This window comes from Musa acuminata, chromosome BXJ2-10 (genome assembly GCF_036884655.1).
Source record: "Musa acuminata AAA Group cultivar baxijiao chromosome BXJ2-10, Cavendish_Baxijiao_AAA, whole genome shotgun sequence".
Classification (NCBI taxonomy): Eukaryota; Viridiplantae; Streptophyta; class Magnoliopsida; order Zingiberales; family Musaceae; genus Musa; species Musa acuminata.
The window spans coordinates 28,553,734-28,571,048 of NC_088347.1; the positions used below are offsets into that span (position 1 = coordinate 28,553,734).

Here is a 17,315-nt window from a genome sequence, read left to right on the forward strand (position 1 = left end):
TTCGTGTTTGCTTTGTAAGTGCTATGTGGACTGAGAAAATTTATGTTTGAATAGTTTAAAGATCTATTTTTCCATCTCAAAAAATCATCACAAGAGTATCAAGCAAAAGGTCTACCTCATCAAGCAAAAGGTCTACCTCGTCAGCTTTACTAAAGGAAGAGAACCTATGGATTCTTCAGCAAGAAGCCAAATGAATAGAACATGTCAAACAATATATTTTCCTGGCTAGAGCAGAAGCTAAAATTTATAGATGCAATAAGCCCTTGGTGAGGAAATTGTTGTTAAGATGGTTTCTATACATAAATAAGAATATAACATTTTTTGTTTTTGCTACAAACCCTAATGTGTTGATCCTCACAATAATATCATGCCACGACATAAGTTAGTTTAGAGTAAAATATAATCATGAAACCTACCATCATCCATTTCATTTGAAGGCAATTGATTAAAGGTCGACGACTAATTTCTTCTCAAGTTTCGTGAACTCGTTGAAATATGCCTTGAAATGCTCGTAAGAGTGTTTGGCATCGTCAACAGCACACATTTCTCTAATGCTATGCATCGACAACTGAGGCGCACCAACATCGACAGTCCGAATTCCGACACCGCTTGCAAGTATGGGACCAATGGTTGAACCACATGGCATGTCATTCCGAACCACAAAATCCTGCAAATTGTCAAATAGTATTAGTACGAAGAAAATATAATGCATCAAATACATGTCGTGCTTGTGTCGGCACAGAACAATAATACTGGGTCAGTTAAGGAGGCAACTCACCTGAAAGGGTAAGTTATGCATTTCTGCAATTTCTCGGAATATGAATGCAGTAACAGCATTGGTGGCATAACGCTGATTGGCATTGTGTTTAATAACAAGACCACCATGTAGTTTCGGTTGATGATTTTCCTCGTGCTTGTCCTGCAAGCATGCGAAAAGAAGCCGATAGTGGTGCTTACATTAAATTGTTCCACTTAAAACTGCTGCCAATAACTTGACGACGGACCAAAACCGTGTTGAGACTAGTGGCAGAAGTATAAAGAAACCAATATCTTACACGTTTTTCCTGCCTGAAGGCTATTCAGGCTCTACAGCAGCAAAGATTGTTTAGGTAATTTAATTCATTTTCTCCACAAGACAGCCAGTAAAGCCAAAAGAAAGACCAGACATACCATAAAATTAGGATGTAAAGCATGTGCCATGTCTGCTGAAACAAGAAAACTCCTTTGGATTGCCTTCTCAAGAAACTGAAAGAAACATGGATAAATCAAAACAATTGTCCAGTTTAATCAATTCAAAGATGCCCAAAGTCTGAAGCCTTAACAATAATCAATTAGCACACTGTCCAAGGAAGACAAGTTTCTCATTTTTGGTAATGCTAAAATAAATAGAACATATATAACCAAGATGCAGATAAGCCAAATCTGGAAAGCAAAGAAAAAGAAGCTTTATATAGAAAAACATAGTAAAATCAAAAGTAATAGTACCCTGGGATCTGAAGAATCAAAAGACTTTGTTATCCTTGACAGAGCATCCAACATGACAGGAGATCCAGCTCCCTGAGCTGAATTTGATCCAACCTCCTCATGATCAAATAATGCCACCATCCTGACACCAGATTCTTCATCAAGCAAACTTCCAACAGAGATGGAGTCTATTAATGCCTGAAATTGAACTTAGATATATAAGTTACACTGTAGCTAATCTGCTTGCTTTGCAAACATGAAACAAGAAGATAAACTCAGAATTTAAAATAATAATAATAATAATGTCAAATGCAATACCACTATTGACTTAAGCACTATATTCCTAGCTAGCTAATCAGTGGATTGACATATTATCCGATGAATATATGGTAACTCTCATTTGGAGATCATAAAGACGAAATATTCCTCAACAGCCACAAATGCTGTAATGTCCTTGCATAAGCACTTTTAACAGAATAAAATCATTACTCAAACTTTTTATAACATCCAATCCAATGTAAAAATGGATTTTAAGATAAATGTCTTCAGAATTATATAGTATTCTTGTGAAAGTATCAACAGCCCATAAAGGTAGCTGAATATCTGACTTCAAGGGTAATTAGCATGATACAAGGCCAAAGATATTTTTAAGACAGTAAAACTTAAAATTGTTACTTAAAAGCAGAATGATTAAGTTATTACTTAAAATACAGTATGGGCCTTGACTACATGGTTTGTTACAGTTTTAGTATCAATCAGTTATGGACGTACGAGGCATAATCAAGTTCTGTGATCCATCACAACTAAACCCTGAAATTGTTTAAAGAGTAAAAACTAATTTGACTTATCCAAACAGCTATCATGTTATACTTTGTAAGGTATGAAGCACCATGTAAACAAACAGATAAGAAAAGACAACTTACCTTTAGTGCACAAAATGACATGCAAAGGTTATCAACCCTTCCCGAGAAGATAAATTCCTTCATTGCACCACCTATGACACTTGGTTGAGTATCGCAGATTTGCAGCTCAAAGTCACAAATTTCATCTGGATGGCAATGAGCCTGGTCAGCAATAAGCTGTATAGAAACACCAACCAATGTGTCAACTCCCACCAAGCATTCAACTATTGCATGCATCAGTACTTTTCAGACAATCCAACATAGGTTATAAAAAGATATATTGTTAGAGAATTCTTTTACCTGCAGTAGCACTGGATGATGTATTTTGTTATCAACATTTGCTTGTGCATTTGACTTACAGGGACCATTTTGATCTACAAGCTTCTGAATCTCACCCTACACATATTTCATTTAAAAAGAAAAGAACTTGTCATGGAAGTCAAAGTAGTACAACATCTTGAATATTATTTCCACAATATTTAAAATCTTTAAAACATAGAAGCATAGTCGAAAAGACATTTGGATATGGCAGTTTAAATCTTGAAAATAAAATTGTAGTACATTTCCAATCATTCCTTGAACCAAAGAAAACAATTTAATCAATGGGAACTAAGGTTACCCTCAGGTTCACTTTTGTTTGGAAGATAACCAGAATTGTAGTGTCACTTTGAAATAGCCTCAGTAAGGGTGTGCACATTGACCCTCTATTGGTGGGAGCCTTGTCCACTGGATTCGCCGCTTTGGTTTTGAGAGAGATGAGATTCTTCGTAATCAATCAAGCAACGGGTATAAAATGAAACAAAACCAAGAGATAAAATGAAATAAAAGTTTTATAAGCAAGGTTAATGACAGATTAAAATGCTAAAGAATCTCACTGAGTATCTATAGAAAACAAAGGGTCAACCATAAATTTTTTTAAACCAAAAGTGCAAGCCATCTTGAAGCCAAAATTTCTTCAAGATTAATGTTGTGTCATGAATGTGCTCATTAGAAAAAGTTCGTTCTTTGTTATATTCATTTCACTGATTCTGTTACCAATTTATTTGAACCATTACTAAAAGTTGCATCTGTTCCACAACTTTAAAATTTAAAAACAATTCTATATGCTTTAATGGGGATTGATATCTTTAAACTACAAAAATGAATCAAATGGAGATATGTGTATTCTTTTATGAGTCTATGCACTTACTTTTTAACTGTTCGTAGAAAATGTTGTTGATATGCCTCCTCATGAATCATAAGTTGATCATATAAACAATTGTATATTTCATTGACTAACATGGATCAATTGACAAATTATTTACCAAACTGATGTTCAAATTGATCATGACAATAATCATCTGGAGCTAAAGAAAAAAAATCTTGGAATCTTGCATATAAGCCCCTCGTTTCCAATTTCTGATAACTATGTGCATCAGGGATTGCTCATGGCAAGCATGAAGCAAGCACATATGGTAGGAGACCAGCACTCAAATGTGGACATGTGCTAGTCTCCATGCCCTTATGGATTTGTGAGCATGCGACAACATAGCTTGTGACAGGACATGATACTACTTAGGTACAGGAACCACAGTAACAGGTAAATTCAGTGTACACATGAAAGAGTTTAGGCATATCTCAAGTGATATTTACATTCAACATAACAGAAGATGTAGCTGATAGATATGGTTGAGAAGCTCAAAAGGCAAAAAAACTCACTAATGCTACTGTTTATCTATAAAAGGGAAAATCAAAGAGGATATAATCATAGGACAGAAGCAAAATGAAAAAGATGAAGAAAACAGAGAAGACTGATAATATCAGAAAATATCAGAAAATTGGCAAACAATAGAAACTAAAAGGTTTGTCTCTTTTAGACATTAGAATGTTTTGAACGGTGTTACAAACTTACAATGACAGATCAAAAACAGATTACTGCACTAATGGTAAGTTGGAGTTTGAGTCAGCTGAGGATGAGATGTGAAAATTATGTTTGACAATTTGAACAAGACTGGAACAGATGATCAAATGGAATTGTAAGAATAGGTGAGAACAAAGGAGCTGACCCTAGATTTGAACTTGTTTAATTTAAATATTATAGCAAATGGATAGGCACATGAAGAAAAACAAGTTCAAGGCTACAAAAAGTTAATTTAATCAGGTTAAATCACCTTCACTGATGTTGCTAACACAGGTATGAGGTGACTATGTGTGTTGAACTTGAAGGCTTCTGTAACACTCCTGTTCACAAAGATATAACAAAAATGCAAGATATTAAATTATTAACTTCAACAAGTATAACATGACTGATATATTTCATTTCCTAAACAAGTCACATAACTTCTAATCTAACAACTAATGCTCGAAAAGGAACACAAGAAACCACTGTGTCATTAAATAGTTATCATACAAGTCTGAACTTGGAGGTACTCACACAAGGTGAAGGTTGTCAACTACTAGAAACCAATGTAAAACTTTAAATGATCATAATGTCCAATTCAACCCTATGATCATCAAAAGCCATTAAGAAAGACATAAATATAAAATTAGCATCTAATGCTCCATATTACTTAACGACTGATACTAACCTATCTAGGTGAATAGCCAGGGTAGGAATCCGAAGGATGGGCTCCTCAATCCTGACAAGGCAGTGTGAGTAGGATACTGAATCATCCTTCACTTCTTTCTTTATCACTCTTCCAGCAAGGGTTAAGTCACGATCAAACCACGTATGCCAAAGTCCTCCACCATATGTCTGGACACCAACTTCAAGATATCCTCCTTTTGTTACCTAAACAGGTATGGCAGACAAGGTCAACTACATTCAGGAACATCTAGTTCCCTCTCTCATTTTTCATTTTTATTATTATTTCTCATCACATTAGCAACTAATCATAATGTTCCATCATCTCTATAAGCATAAACACACTTGAATATAAAATGAACTTATGGATCCATTTTTTAACTATAAATATCAACATTTTCTGGTATAATTAGCTAAATAGTTAAAAGCAATATATATGGATTCACAAAAAATTTTGAACAAATTATTTTCAGTCAAATTATAAAAAGTTAAAACATGCAAAACCCAATATTTACCAGTAGCAGTACAAAATCTGATTGAAACAAAAGAAGAAAATTTTAACAATCAGATATAAACAATGAAATTGAGTTGAATGCGCTTACCTTGGAGACAGGCTTCACTTTGAGGCATGGGCTGTCAGTATGTGCTCCAATGATGTGAAATCCATTCCCGGCAACATATCTATTATTCGCAATGCAAATATACAACCAATAACATCTCGTAGCATAAAAATCATGAACCAAAAAAAAAAAAAAATTCTGCAAGTTAATTCTAGCAAGGAAGTCGAAAAGGAATGTATTAACTGAAACCCTACTTCTTTCCGATGGCAAAGGTGACGACAGTGGAATGGTTCCTCGTGAAGAAATACTTCCCCCCCGGTTCCAACACCCAATCCTCTCTCTCCGACAGATGCACGAACCCAGCTTGCTTCAAACGCTTCTTCGCCTCATCTACAAAAAAAATCTTCCCCAATCAAAAAAGAACATGCATTCTGAAGAAACGATCGTGAGAGAGAGAGAGAAAGATTCGAGGGTACATGCCGGATGAAGAACCAAAGAGGTGAATCTTCGTTGATCAAAGCGAGAGTTGGGAGATAACGTTGGATTAATTACCGACGGCGTGGAAGTTGGTGGGCGAAGCGTTGAGGAAATCGACGAGATCGAGAGCGATCGGATCCACAGTCGCCATGACTTCTCCTTGAGATGATCTCGACCGATACTTGGGGGCCTTTATGGCACGAAAGTGTCGCCGTTACGATTTCGCCTGGAATCGTTTGGGCGGTATACCGGTATGTACTGTTATCACATCATCTCATAACGATACAACTGAATACAAATAATATATGTAATTTAGCTTTCAAATAATATATTTGGTATTATATATACACACATATATATATATATACACACATGTGTATATATATACATATATATACATATATATATACATATATATACATATATATATATATATACATATATATACATATATATATATATATATATATATATATGCAATGAAACCTCGAAATAAAAAATGCATCGACTAGGTGGCTCAACCACGTGCAGATGAGGTGTTGGGCACTCTGCCATTACACCATCCAATTAAGATAAACTTCAATCATCAATCAGGAAATTCTATATCTTGTTTTATCCCAGTTTAAGATATTAAGGAAGTCATCCGCTCGATAGTAAAATTAAAATCCATCACTATGCACCCCAAAGAACAAAGATTGCATATAACTTTGCTAACCGTTACAGCCACATGAACTCATCTCTTTTGATTGATTCAAAGCCATAAAGAAGCACAGTGAGGACAAAATTTACAAAAGAATATCGCATCATCCTGAAGGACACAGGAAAAGAGCAGCAGCATACAACCAGACTAGCAGGAGAAAGGTGGAAGCATGCCACGAACCTCTGATTCCTCTCCCATTGATGCCAAGGGCATTGTCTTTACAACATCGCATTGCATCGCATTCTCAAGAATAAATGAAGATTGGGAGCACATGTGCTGTCACTCCCAGTATCTAAAAACCCCTCTTCTAGATAAAGAATATCAAGATCGTGCTTATGCTATAATACTTCAGGAAGAGAATCTAATGAGTAGACTACTGATCGAAGGCATTTGAAACTCTGACATCACTGTGCAGTCGCACTTCGACTCCAACATCGGGGGGCTTCGTGCTGTCAATCGTGTGTGGAACTTCAGTATTGTGACATGCAAACTCTGAGTTCTTGACATTGATCCCGAGACCCGCAGATGGCATCCTGCCAGCTATTTCCAGCTTCTTTAGTTTAACCTTTTGTGAAATCTGAATACATTTGTTGGATGTTTTTTGCAAATTCTTCTGATTGGAAACAGAACTTCCAAGATATGTAACTCTTCGATGAGAAGACTCATATGTAGCCAACTCCTTTTCCATCCCAATTGTTGCAGCCTTGTAGGCCATATCATGGGCAATATAACTGCAGAAGAGTAAAGTATTTGTTGCTTCTTCCAGAGTAAAACTTCTTTGCATGTGTTTCCTTGGAGCTTCTATCATCATGATTGGTTCTTCTGTGAGAGTCAAGTGTCAGCAACACAAGACAAATGATGATCTTACACATTTATCTTGGATACTAGACTAAGCATACATAGCAAAGAACATTAAAGATAGCCAACCATCAAATGTAGATACATATCTCCTAGGTAAAGTCTCTAAATATTGGATGCTAAGTTCTTGATCATGCTAAAGTCGTAAATTGTTGGAAGAATGTTTAAGAACCTAATGAACCAATACATCCTATAATTTTCTAGATACATAGTAGCTACTAGTGCTTATTAGCAAGTGACAAGTAGCGCATCCAGCACTTAGATCTGCATCTTCCTCTCTCAACTACCTGTTGAAATGAAACCAGATCTATGCAAATCTAGTATAATTCTACTTCATTTTAAGCCAAATCCAATTGGATCCAATGAAGATTCACGTGGAATTGGCCAAGATCCACTCCAACCAGAGGCCTAGTAGATCCAAACTGATGAAGATTTATAAAGATCTAGGCCTCGAATCCCCACCAAAATATATGAGGATTCAGCCTCAATCCGCACAAGTGTAGATAAGATCTACTTGGTCTAAGTTACATTCTCAGAGATTCAACCTATATTTTTGTAAATCTATCGATCTGACCTAGATCTGTGTATATATAGACTAGATCCATGCAAATCTGGCCTAAATCTGCTTAGATCTTATGAAGAGTTGCGTTGGATTCACAATGATTTGACCTAGACCTGCATAGGTCTAATCTAGATATTAATCGTATTTTCAAAATCAAGTATAAATTCTATGATCAGTTAGTAATTATTTATTGCAAAATCATACTGAAGTATCAGTCCAATATGGGAGTATGTTTGTCACTTGACCCACCACTTTCATTGGCAGTGCATCAATTATGACTATATTGGTTAATATGGAAGAATAACCAAACTAAAGCAGTGGATTTCCAACAGCTAAATTCATAAAGTTGCCCTAAGTCAGGTAAACTTTCACGGTAGAATTGGTTGTCCAGAAAGCCATAGGACTGCAGCGGAAAGCCCAAGGGGAAGACCTCGAGAAACGAGCATCTGATTCGCCCATCAATGATGAGTATGAAGGTCAAGTGGATGATATTAATGAGGCTATTAAGGTTGCAGCTGGTATTTGTATCACTGGAGCACCAGGATATGCAAAAGAATGCCATGAGACAACTAAAATAGGTCAATTGTTCATCCCTATATAAGCATAACAAATGGCAGTGACAGTGGTAGTAGCATTGGACCATCTCAGTCAGTCAGTCCGACCCTTTAAGGAGTAGCGGCGGTGCTTGGAATTTGGGTAGGAGAATTCTGGAATGAGACAGTCCAATGGCACTCATGAGCTAGGTAAAAGTGGCTATATGCAGCGGCTCCCGACATGGTCAATCTTGATCCCTCGGTAGTCTCCTCCTCAGTGTGTAAAACAAATAAGGATTAATGACACTTACACAAAAGTGAAGAAAAGAAACAATATCAAGGATGGACTTTGGCTCAAGGAAGGTGATGTGCTGGACAACCATAGCAGTATGTTTTTGAGAGCTACTTGCCCATCTTCTTTGGCTGCTGTGGAAATCCAGAAACGATGTCAAATTTAATGGTGGAAGACAGGACTTTTATGTGATTCTGTTGAAAGCTGTCAGTCTTGCATTAGACCATCAGGAACCTCCTGTATCTGAGGGACAACATGGGCAAAATTCCTTTTGTGCAATAGAGACAACTGGAGCTATTTTGGCACAAATTAAACACTGATGGGACAGGTAGTGTAGTATGCAGGTTGGGGGTTTAGGCAACATTTTGGAGAAATGATAATGGGGGTGTGGATTTTGCAGGTTGTAAACACACCATGGATAGATCCAGCATTTACAATGAATCTGTGGCAGTTCGGGAAGACCTTATCACAGCAAAGCAATGGGGGGAGGGGGGTATTTATGTGGAGATGGATGCGGATGCACTTCTGCACATTTTGAACTGCAATATTGAAGCTCCTTGGCCAATTGCCATTGTAATTTCTGATATTTATGGCTTATTGGTGGCTTTTGCTGAGTGTATAGTGACTTGTATCTGTAAGGAGGGACTTGTTCTGTGCACTGGCTGGCAAATTTTGCAAGGGTTAGTCAGTGTGATGGTTTTGATCTGCTCTGATAGGAGAGAGGATGGTTGTATTCGGTTTAGCTAGTAATCTAGTTTTATTTGCTTTTGGAAATAAAAAAGAGATTGTGAAAATTCTAGGTCGGATCAAGTCATTTAAAGAAGCTGTTGGACCTATACATAGTGATCCTCATATGAATCAGGATGATCCTTGTGGTGATATTAATCCACTCATAAAGTATGTCACTCCACTTATAATCATATTTTTATAATCCCTGCATTATGTGTTCATTCACCGGTCTATTTTTTGTCATATATGCACCAAGTAGATGATAACATCATCTTTCATCTATTATTGACTTCAAATTTTGTGATAATAAAGTTTTTATTGATAAAAATAAGTTTACTCCACCATGCTACCCTCACCAGATCAGTCTTATCAGATTATCCAGTCCAGGTGCCTTCACCTTAGTAGCTTTTTCCAAGACTCGAACTAGTCACATGCCTGATTCAGTACCATATATTTAAGATCTAATAAATGTCCAAGAGCCTAATACCTTGAATATGAATATAATGCCACTTACATTTGACCATAATCCTTGACCATCTCACCCATCAAATCATCAATTCATCATCTCAATCAAGTAGCACCAACTTACCATACATGCCTAATAACTCAACCAGGTGTTCTGACATCATAAAATTTAGGTGTTCAGAAAGAGAATCGGGCTTTTTATTTGACTTAGACTCTGTATGCTTCGATTGATTTTCAGTTTGGACAGACAATCCACAACTATATTTTGTATGTTGCAACTATAAACTGGCTTGCATGACTTACTACCACAGTGACCTTGTAATATTAAGTTACAGCTACATGAGAAATGAGCAAAGTATATAAACAATACAAGCAACACTTCTGCAAAGAGAATCAATTATCTAAGGTCAACAAATCCGAAGGAATTATCTAGAGAGAATATGGGGAAGCAAAAACATCGCTATCCACAATATATGCAATCTGACAGGAAAGCTCTTTAACAGGCGAATACAATAATTAATCATGGAGTAAACATCAGATAACAGTCAAATCAAGTTTGCAGCTTAGTGAAATTAAATATTATCCCATATTCCAGCATAAGATAGAAAAAATTTAACTTGTACAAAAAGCTGCATGCAACTTGACAATAATAGTTAATCATAAAATGCAACATAACAAGTTAAGCTAAATACCGCTAGAAGGAACCTCGGCAGTCTTTGATTCTAATTCGGAAAGCAAGATATCCTTATGTGATATGGAAAGGCAAGATTCTTGAAAATCCTCCACAGAGTCTTGTGTTTGAACAGGTGCATGATCAATTTGAGCATTCTGGAATGTGAGTGTATCAATTTGCTGGTCTGAGATCACAAAAGATGAGCTATGTGTTGCAACACCATTAACATCATCTTGACAGCCAGTATCACTCAGCATGCAATTATCTTCAATGAAAGATGAGTCTGAGATAGCAATTAGTGCCTCCAATTCTGTGGCCTCAGAATTGTCAAACAAGTCACTTGGACTGGCAGTTCGCTGTAATTTTAGAGGTTCACATTAACCACTAGATTCTGGAGCATTTACTTCGCTTGATACAAGTATTTCCTGTTCAGAAATGTTTTTTTGAGATTCATATTTACTACTAGATTCAGAAACACTTAACTCATCTGGTTTGCATACTTCAAGTTCAGAAAGGTTTTGCTCTTTTTTATCGCTCACCGATGGAAATTAATCCACTGTCTGAAGAAAAATCAGTTACTACTTGTTCACTGCTTTGTTTATGTTGGCTAGGCCTGAGTTCACTTATACTATCAGACAGTACAGGGATTCCCATTTGGGTTAGCACATTATGGTCCAATGTGCCATTTTCATCATCCAGAATTGCAACTCAAAAAGTTCCAGGTTCTTCTGAACCAATTAATCTATATGTTGCTGAACATTCTTGCAAATATCCACATCCACATCCTTATCAGTGGCCATGATTTTTTTTCCCACACTTCGAGAAAATACTCATTTTTTTCAGCAGAATCAATCTCAGCGAATTCGGCAGCATACAAAAGACCTCGACAAGCAACTGCCATATTTACTGCATCACCATCATCGACTGTAGAACACTCCAACTTGGGCTTGGAGTCAACTTCATTGACTGTACTCCCATCAAAGATCTCACCACCACTTAGAAGATTAGCAGAACAAGTGTCATGACCAGTATCTTCACATATCCCATCCAACTTATCAAAACAAAACATTTCCTCCTGGAATTCAGATTTCTTTTTCTCCCATTCACCTGCCAGATCACTCTGATCATGGTCATCATCCTCCAAATCAGGAGTAACATTGGCACCATGCTGGGAGCTTGCATTGCTGCTAGTTGTAAGTGAAGAATTCCTAGAGAACATACGTCGAAGGATGCTGTTTGTATTTCCAACATAAAATGTAGAGGCAGGGACACTTGATACCAATGGCCTGAACATGCTTTGAGGAGTTTTCTGGTGATCCTACAGATAATTATGCATTAGCACAACGCTTGTTGCTTTCACATTTATATATGCACAATGGTAACAGCATTCCATCCAAGCGTTACCATATTTGCAATAGCTTGACAAGCATTACATTTATAGCATGGTCTTCTAACAATTTATAAGACCAGAAAGGCATTAGAATAATTCGCTAAAAATAAATTACATCTAGAAAATTTTCTTAGATAATAACTTGCTAAAAATTATATTAAAAATGCACCTTTTTATAATTTGCCAAAAATTTTATTCAAAGATAGAACCCATGAGATTTAGGATTTGATCACAAAAGTTATGACATCTCCCTCTTTATGATGTTATCCAAATTCTGCTAAAGATTAGGAGCTACTCCCCATCTGCCCCTTCTCCCTAACCAGGAAAAAGGAAAAAAGTTGACATGAACAAATTTGAAGATCTGGAATGCATGTATCAGCATGCAGTTTGTTGTTAGAGCACTTCACTTAGACTATCTTTTGATCGATCTAGTATGGCTAACTACAACAATCGACGAAAACAATTTTTTGTTGAAGGGTTAAACAACGAAGAGCTAGGATTTTAAAAGCCAAAGTTCAATCTGTGAAAAAAATGTTCGGTATCAGAGGATGCCCTACAAAGGAAAACATGTATCAAAAACCTAAACAAAGAGCCAGCATATTGAGAACAATCTTTTCAGAAGTATTTTGAGAAACTAGAACTAATTTCAATAGCTCGCAGCTAATACCATGAATAGACTGCATATGTCAGTGCTAAAAGACTAACAGAACAGGCAATAAGTATAGTGGCAAGCACACATCAAGTAAAGCCACCTTTCTTGTAATTATAAAGCACCAGTGGTTATCAATTATCATGACCTACTACTCGAAGAATCTCCTCTAGTACCTTTGCCAATGCAAACCACCACAAGCGTCCTGTTGTAGGAGTGCCAGACAGGTTTGCAAAAAAAAGGCTTATTTTCTCAACAGAAAGATAAGAATATAGCAAGTCCTCATACAGGATACTTTTACTTCATCAGCAGCAGGAATGCAGGATAACCATTAGTGAAGCAAAAGTCTTCAATAACTACAATCTGACACAGTAAGTTTAGAAGAATGGTACATTCCAAGGGCAACAGGAATCCTCCAAACAGAAAGTAAATACATGAGGATTATCCATTCAAATAATGTAGAGGGGCAGGACAATAACTGCAAAACATAATAAAGATTATCTGAACAGCAGAAAAAAGAAACCGATGGCAAATTACCATCTTTCTAAGAACAGAATCAATAGATCTTTTAGGTGCGAAACTTGCAGATGTGACTCGGGAAATGTTCTTGGAGAATCGCATAGCTCTAGTGTTTGCAAAATCTCTATATTTTCTTGTAGCAGCAGTGGTAGAAACTCCTACACATGCATGTGATTCAACATCATCTTTGAAGGAAGATGCTGCAGAGGGTTTACTAATAGAGCTAAAACAGTCCCCTTCACTATTATGCGGTAACCAGGCACTCCTCGAAGATGGAGATATTGACTGTCTTCCAAATTTTGGCCCAAAACCTCTTCCATGTACAGATGCTGGAGACAAACCCCGCACACGTGATGCCGACCGATCCGTTAGAGAAGTTTGAATGTTTGGTGGTACATCTGCGGAGAAACCGGGCAGATTTGATTGCTATCCATGTAATTTTGGTGAGGCAGAACTGCCACGATTTGTCTTTACAGGGGATGTTCCCCTTCTACCAGTGAATGCCTGCCCACTGGAACCGGTGCTCATCCTCCGTAATATGGGAGTCAAGGACCTTTGAGCAAGTGATGAAGGCTTCGTTAGAGGAGCAGAAGATCTTCGTGAGGGTGTTGTTGATCGAAGAACAGGAGGCGGGCTAGAACAATAAGCTGAAGATGGCGTAATTCTTGAATAAGATACACTATAACCTGATCGAGGAGATGGACCTGTGCTGCTTCGTTTTGTCCTCAGAGTCTTTTCACATTGTCACCACAAAAAAGTATCAAAGATGGTGCTAGTGAAAGAGGAGAAAAATGTAACAAAATTACTAGTTTCTCATACAAGACTATACCATGGATGTTCTCGAAATTGAAATGGGTTGAGTTCTTGTCCTGCCTCTGTACACATTAGCAGGTTGAGGCTCATCGTCATCCAATGAAGGAAACAGGGGAGTATCAGGAGGAGTCAACAGCCTGCTTGGTGACAAGCAATTAACCAGTCATGACTTTGCATGGCTAAACTACTAACATCAGGTGGCAAGGTGTTACAAAAATGCAGATTAGCACTTCACATATATGCCTCATAGTGGCACAAAACAAAAAGGTAAAATGCAAAGGCTCTTAGGATCTTACCAGTCATAATCATTTTTCTCACCAACTGCATTGAGGAGATCTTTGCACTCTCCTCCGGTTGGTACAGTGACCCCAATCTTGAAATCCGAAAAATATCTCAATTGTGCTGATGATATGGAAAAGAAACGGTTGATAGATCAGTACTATGAGTATTATCAATAATGCAAATGCAACAAAAAAAGGAAAAAATTCAAGGATGGAGAGGAGATATTCATTACATATAGATTCATCAAAATCATCATAGGCATGTAGCAAAAAGTTGTCCCTCTCATGGTTCTGCATCTCACTGAACAAAGCTAGATCATCGTCCTTGACCTTGAGAGGAATTCTACCCTCAAAACTGTGGTCCCTCTTTGGGAATTTTCCACCCTGGGCTCTCTCTCAGGAGAGCGCCTTGGCGAGGGCGAAGGAGGCATCTTTCAGTCTTCCTGTCCTCCACCTACGGACAAGCTTGCTTCCAGCTCCTCGTACATTAATGATGGCTTCCAAATGTCAAAAGAACAAGAAGATGACATACATAGTCTGCCCGACAAAACTTGCAAATAACAACGTCCAAAATCTTTTTCGTCGAGGTAAAGAAGCAGATCGAAACAGTTAGCAGATTCAGCTGTGATGTTAACTGTTCTGTACCATTTAACACATGACGCCACGTAGCAATAAAGTAGCATTTTTATGAGAATGATCAGAGAGCAAAGAGGCAAAAGATCAAAAAGGAAGTTAGCACACTTGAAGTCGCCGCAGTTCTGATCGAAGCCTATACAAACTTATGCTACAAATAGACATTCTCGGTAAAAGTAGAAGCGTTTCCCAAAGAATCCGTTCGAACTCAGCACAAAGACACAACAAAATCAATAAATTCACGAAAGCGACTGCCCGTATAAAGGCTCATTCAAGCTACAGAACCCCCTCACGAAAAGCTCCACGTACCGCCACTTTCTTACCTCCCGAGACTCCGACTGCCTCCGATCTCTTCCCCGCTCCGCACTCCTCCAGCTAGGATTGCTCCACCGCCAGCAAGGCCACGCGCGAAAGCCGGCTCCCTTCCCGATCACGGCCTCCGTCGGGCGCGAACTCGAGGCACAAACGAGCCGCATTCGGCGGATCCAATCGCGAAGGGGAAGGGCCCAGTTTCCCCACGATTGGAAGGTCGTGGGAGCCGGAGGAGAGGTGGAATTGGAGAGATTTGGAGCGGATTCGAAGGGGATGAACGGGGGAAGAAGCGAGCTCACCGATCTCATTAGGTTTTTCTCCTCCTTCGATCCTTCTTTCTCTGGCTTTTTGTTTCTTTCTCGGCTCTGTAACTGTGCTTCCTCCGACGCTTTCGCTCCGTTCACAGCCGCTTCTGCTCACTCACTCCTCTGTATTGTTGTTATTACTATAATTATTACTATTATCATCATCATTATTATGATTATGACTAATATATTTTAGACCGGACGGATTAAAATTACTGTAACGTTATCGCTGGGATTAATAATAACTTATGATGATTTCAATGTAGAGAATAATAATGAAATCATGTTGACTTGTATGATTCATGTGCAACGGTTGTTGATTGGTGTCACTTAAATTAAATGGTGTTGTCAACTCACCTAGCAGTCCTGCATGGACACATTGAAGTCATATGAGTTATGGCATAATTGATCCGCCCCTACATTTCGAACGTTGTAGCATAACAAGCTAAGCGTCCTACCCTACGTTGACCTTCAAACAATGCGCTCGTCAGTTATCATCGTCAATGGTCCTTTGAAAGAATAAGAGATATCATAATCCATCACTAGCTTTATGCTATCAAACGTATAAGTATAAAACCCTAACCCCCAAGACAAACAAAAGACAAGCAGGCTCTATCTCAACTAAAGTTTCTCCGTCTAAGAGGGGTTGGGGTGAGATATCCCCCGATGTCAATCACTTGTGTAAGACCTAAGCACATCTAAGGAGGATCTCGGAGCAATGCAAAAACATATCAAGATACCTCTTGGGACAATCAAGAACTTCCTCCGGTAGTTCTTGACCAAAAATCAATTTTTGTGAGCTAACAACGCATCGAGAATTCACGTATCACCTCAACTACCCACTCAAGCCATCTTGTCAACCCCAACACGAGCCCCTAGGATATATCTTCATCTTCGAGATTGAACAAAGCTGTGTTGGCTCTTCAATCGACAACATGAAACCAACAACAATAAATTATTTTTTAATTGATATAGTGAATTAGATTTAAAAATTATTATTTTTAATTAATTATTTATTAATCTATGTAGTTAGTTATCTTTAACATTCTAGTCCTTATATTTTCAAAGATTATATTATGATGTTAGACATGTTGTCAGAAAAATAACACTAAAATAAAATTAAAAATAATAATTTTATAGTATTATTCTTGCCATGCAAACAAAAAAAATAAACCGAGAGAGATTTTGTTAAAAAGAACACAAGAGCCTCCTATAACTCAAAAAAGTTGTAAGAAGATAAAAGATTAAAGAATAAAGAATTAGTTGAAACTTCTATAATTTATCTTGATATAAATAATTCATGGCAATTGGCATTATTAATTGTGTATTCTATTGACAGAGAAGGATTTATAGAGGATAAGAGAGATAAATATGAGATGGTTTGATGTAGGATCCCCATTACTAGATCCACAAAAGTCAAAGAGAGAGAAGGTTGGAGTCTGGCAAAGGCCTCGACTGCATCAGACTGTCCATACACGTCCTTTGTCTACGATCACAACGAAAGCGAAAGGAGAGGCATCAATTTTATTGGTCAGCCTCCTTAAGGAGTTCCTCTTTTTGGAACTGCTCTGGGAATTCCTCTTTAAGACAAGACAAAGGTATGTAGGAGAAGTACACATGTTTCGTCACTTCGAT

General features: G+C 37.6%; 1 protein-coding gene and 1 pseudogene across 3 annotated transcripts; both read right to left on the bottom strand.

Annotated features, from left to right (window-relative positions):
- Positions 1-267: 267 nt before the first annotated feature.
- Positions 268-6,198, bottom strand: LOC135624946 (probable aspartyl aminopeptidase). Of its 2 annotated transcripts, XM_065129096.1 has the most exons (12): positions 6,042-6,198; positions 5,744-5,879; positions 5,532-5,610; positions 4,934-5,136; positions 4,517-4,586; positions 2,986-3,129; positions 2,667-2,762; positions 2,388-2,543; positions 1,486-1,662; positions 1,171-1,245; positions 779-919; positions 268-667 (listed from the first exon to the last, which is right to left on the bottom strand). In XM_065129096.1, the coding sequence occupies exons 1-12, from the start codon at positions 6,115-6,117 to the stop codon at positions 446-448; spliced, it is 1,575 nt and encodes a 524-aa protein (XP_064985168.1). In that variant the 5' UTR covers positions 6,118-6,198; the 3' UTR covers positions 268-445. The 2 variants fall into 2 exon arrangements, with proteins under 2 accessions (XP_064985168.1, XP_064985169.1); XM_065129097.1 differs by lacking the exon at positions 2,986-3,129.
- Positions 6,199-6,641: 443 nt separating this feature from the next.
- Positions 6,642-15,778, bottom strand: LOC103969773 (uncharacterized; annotated as a pseudogene). Its single transcript, XR_010492227.1, has 6 exons — positions 14,664-15,778; positions 14,446-14,551; positions 14,166-14,286; positions 13,355-14,068; positions 10,798-12,096; positions 6,642-7,488 (listed from the first exon to the last, which is right to left on the bottom strand). The product of XR_010492227.1 is annotated as an uncharacterized LOC103969773 (transcript).
- Positions 15,779-17,315: the final 1,537 nt, after the last annotated feature.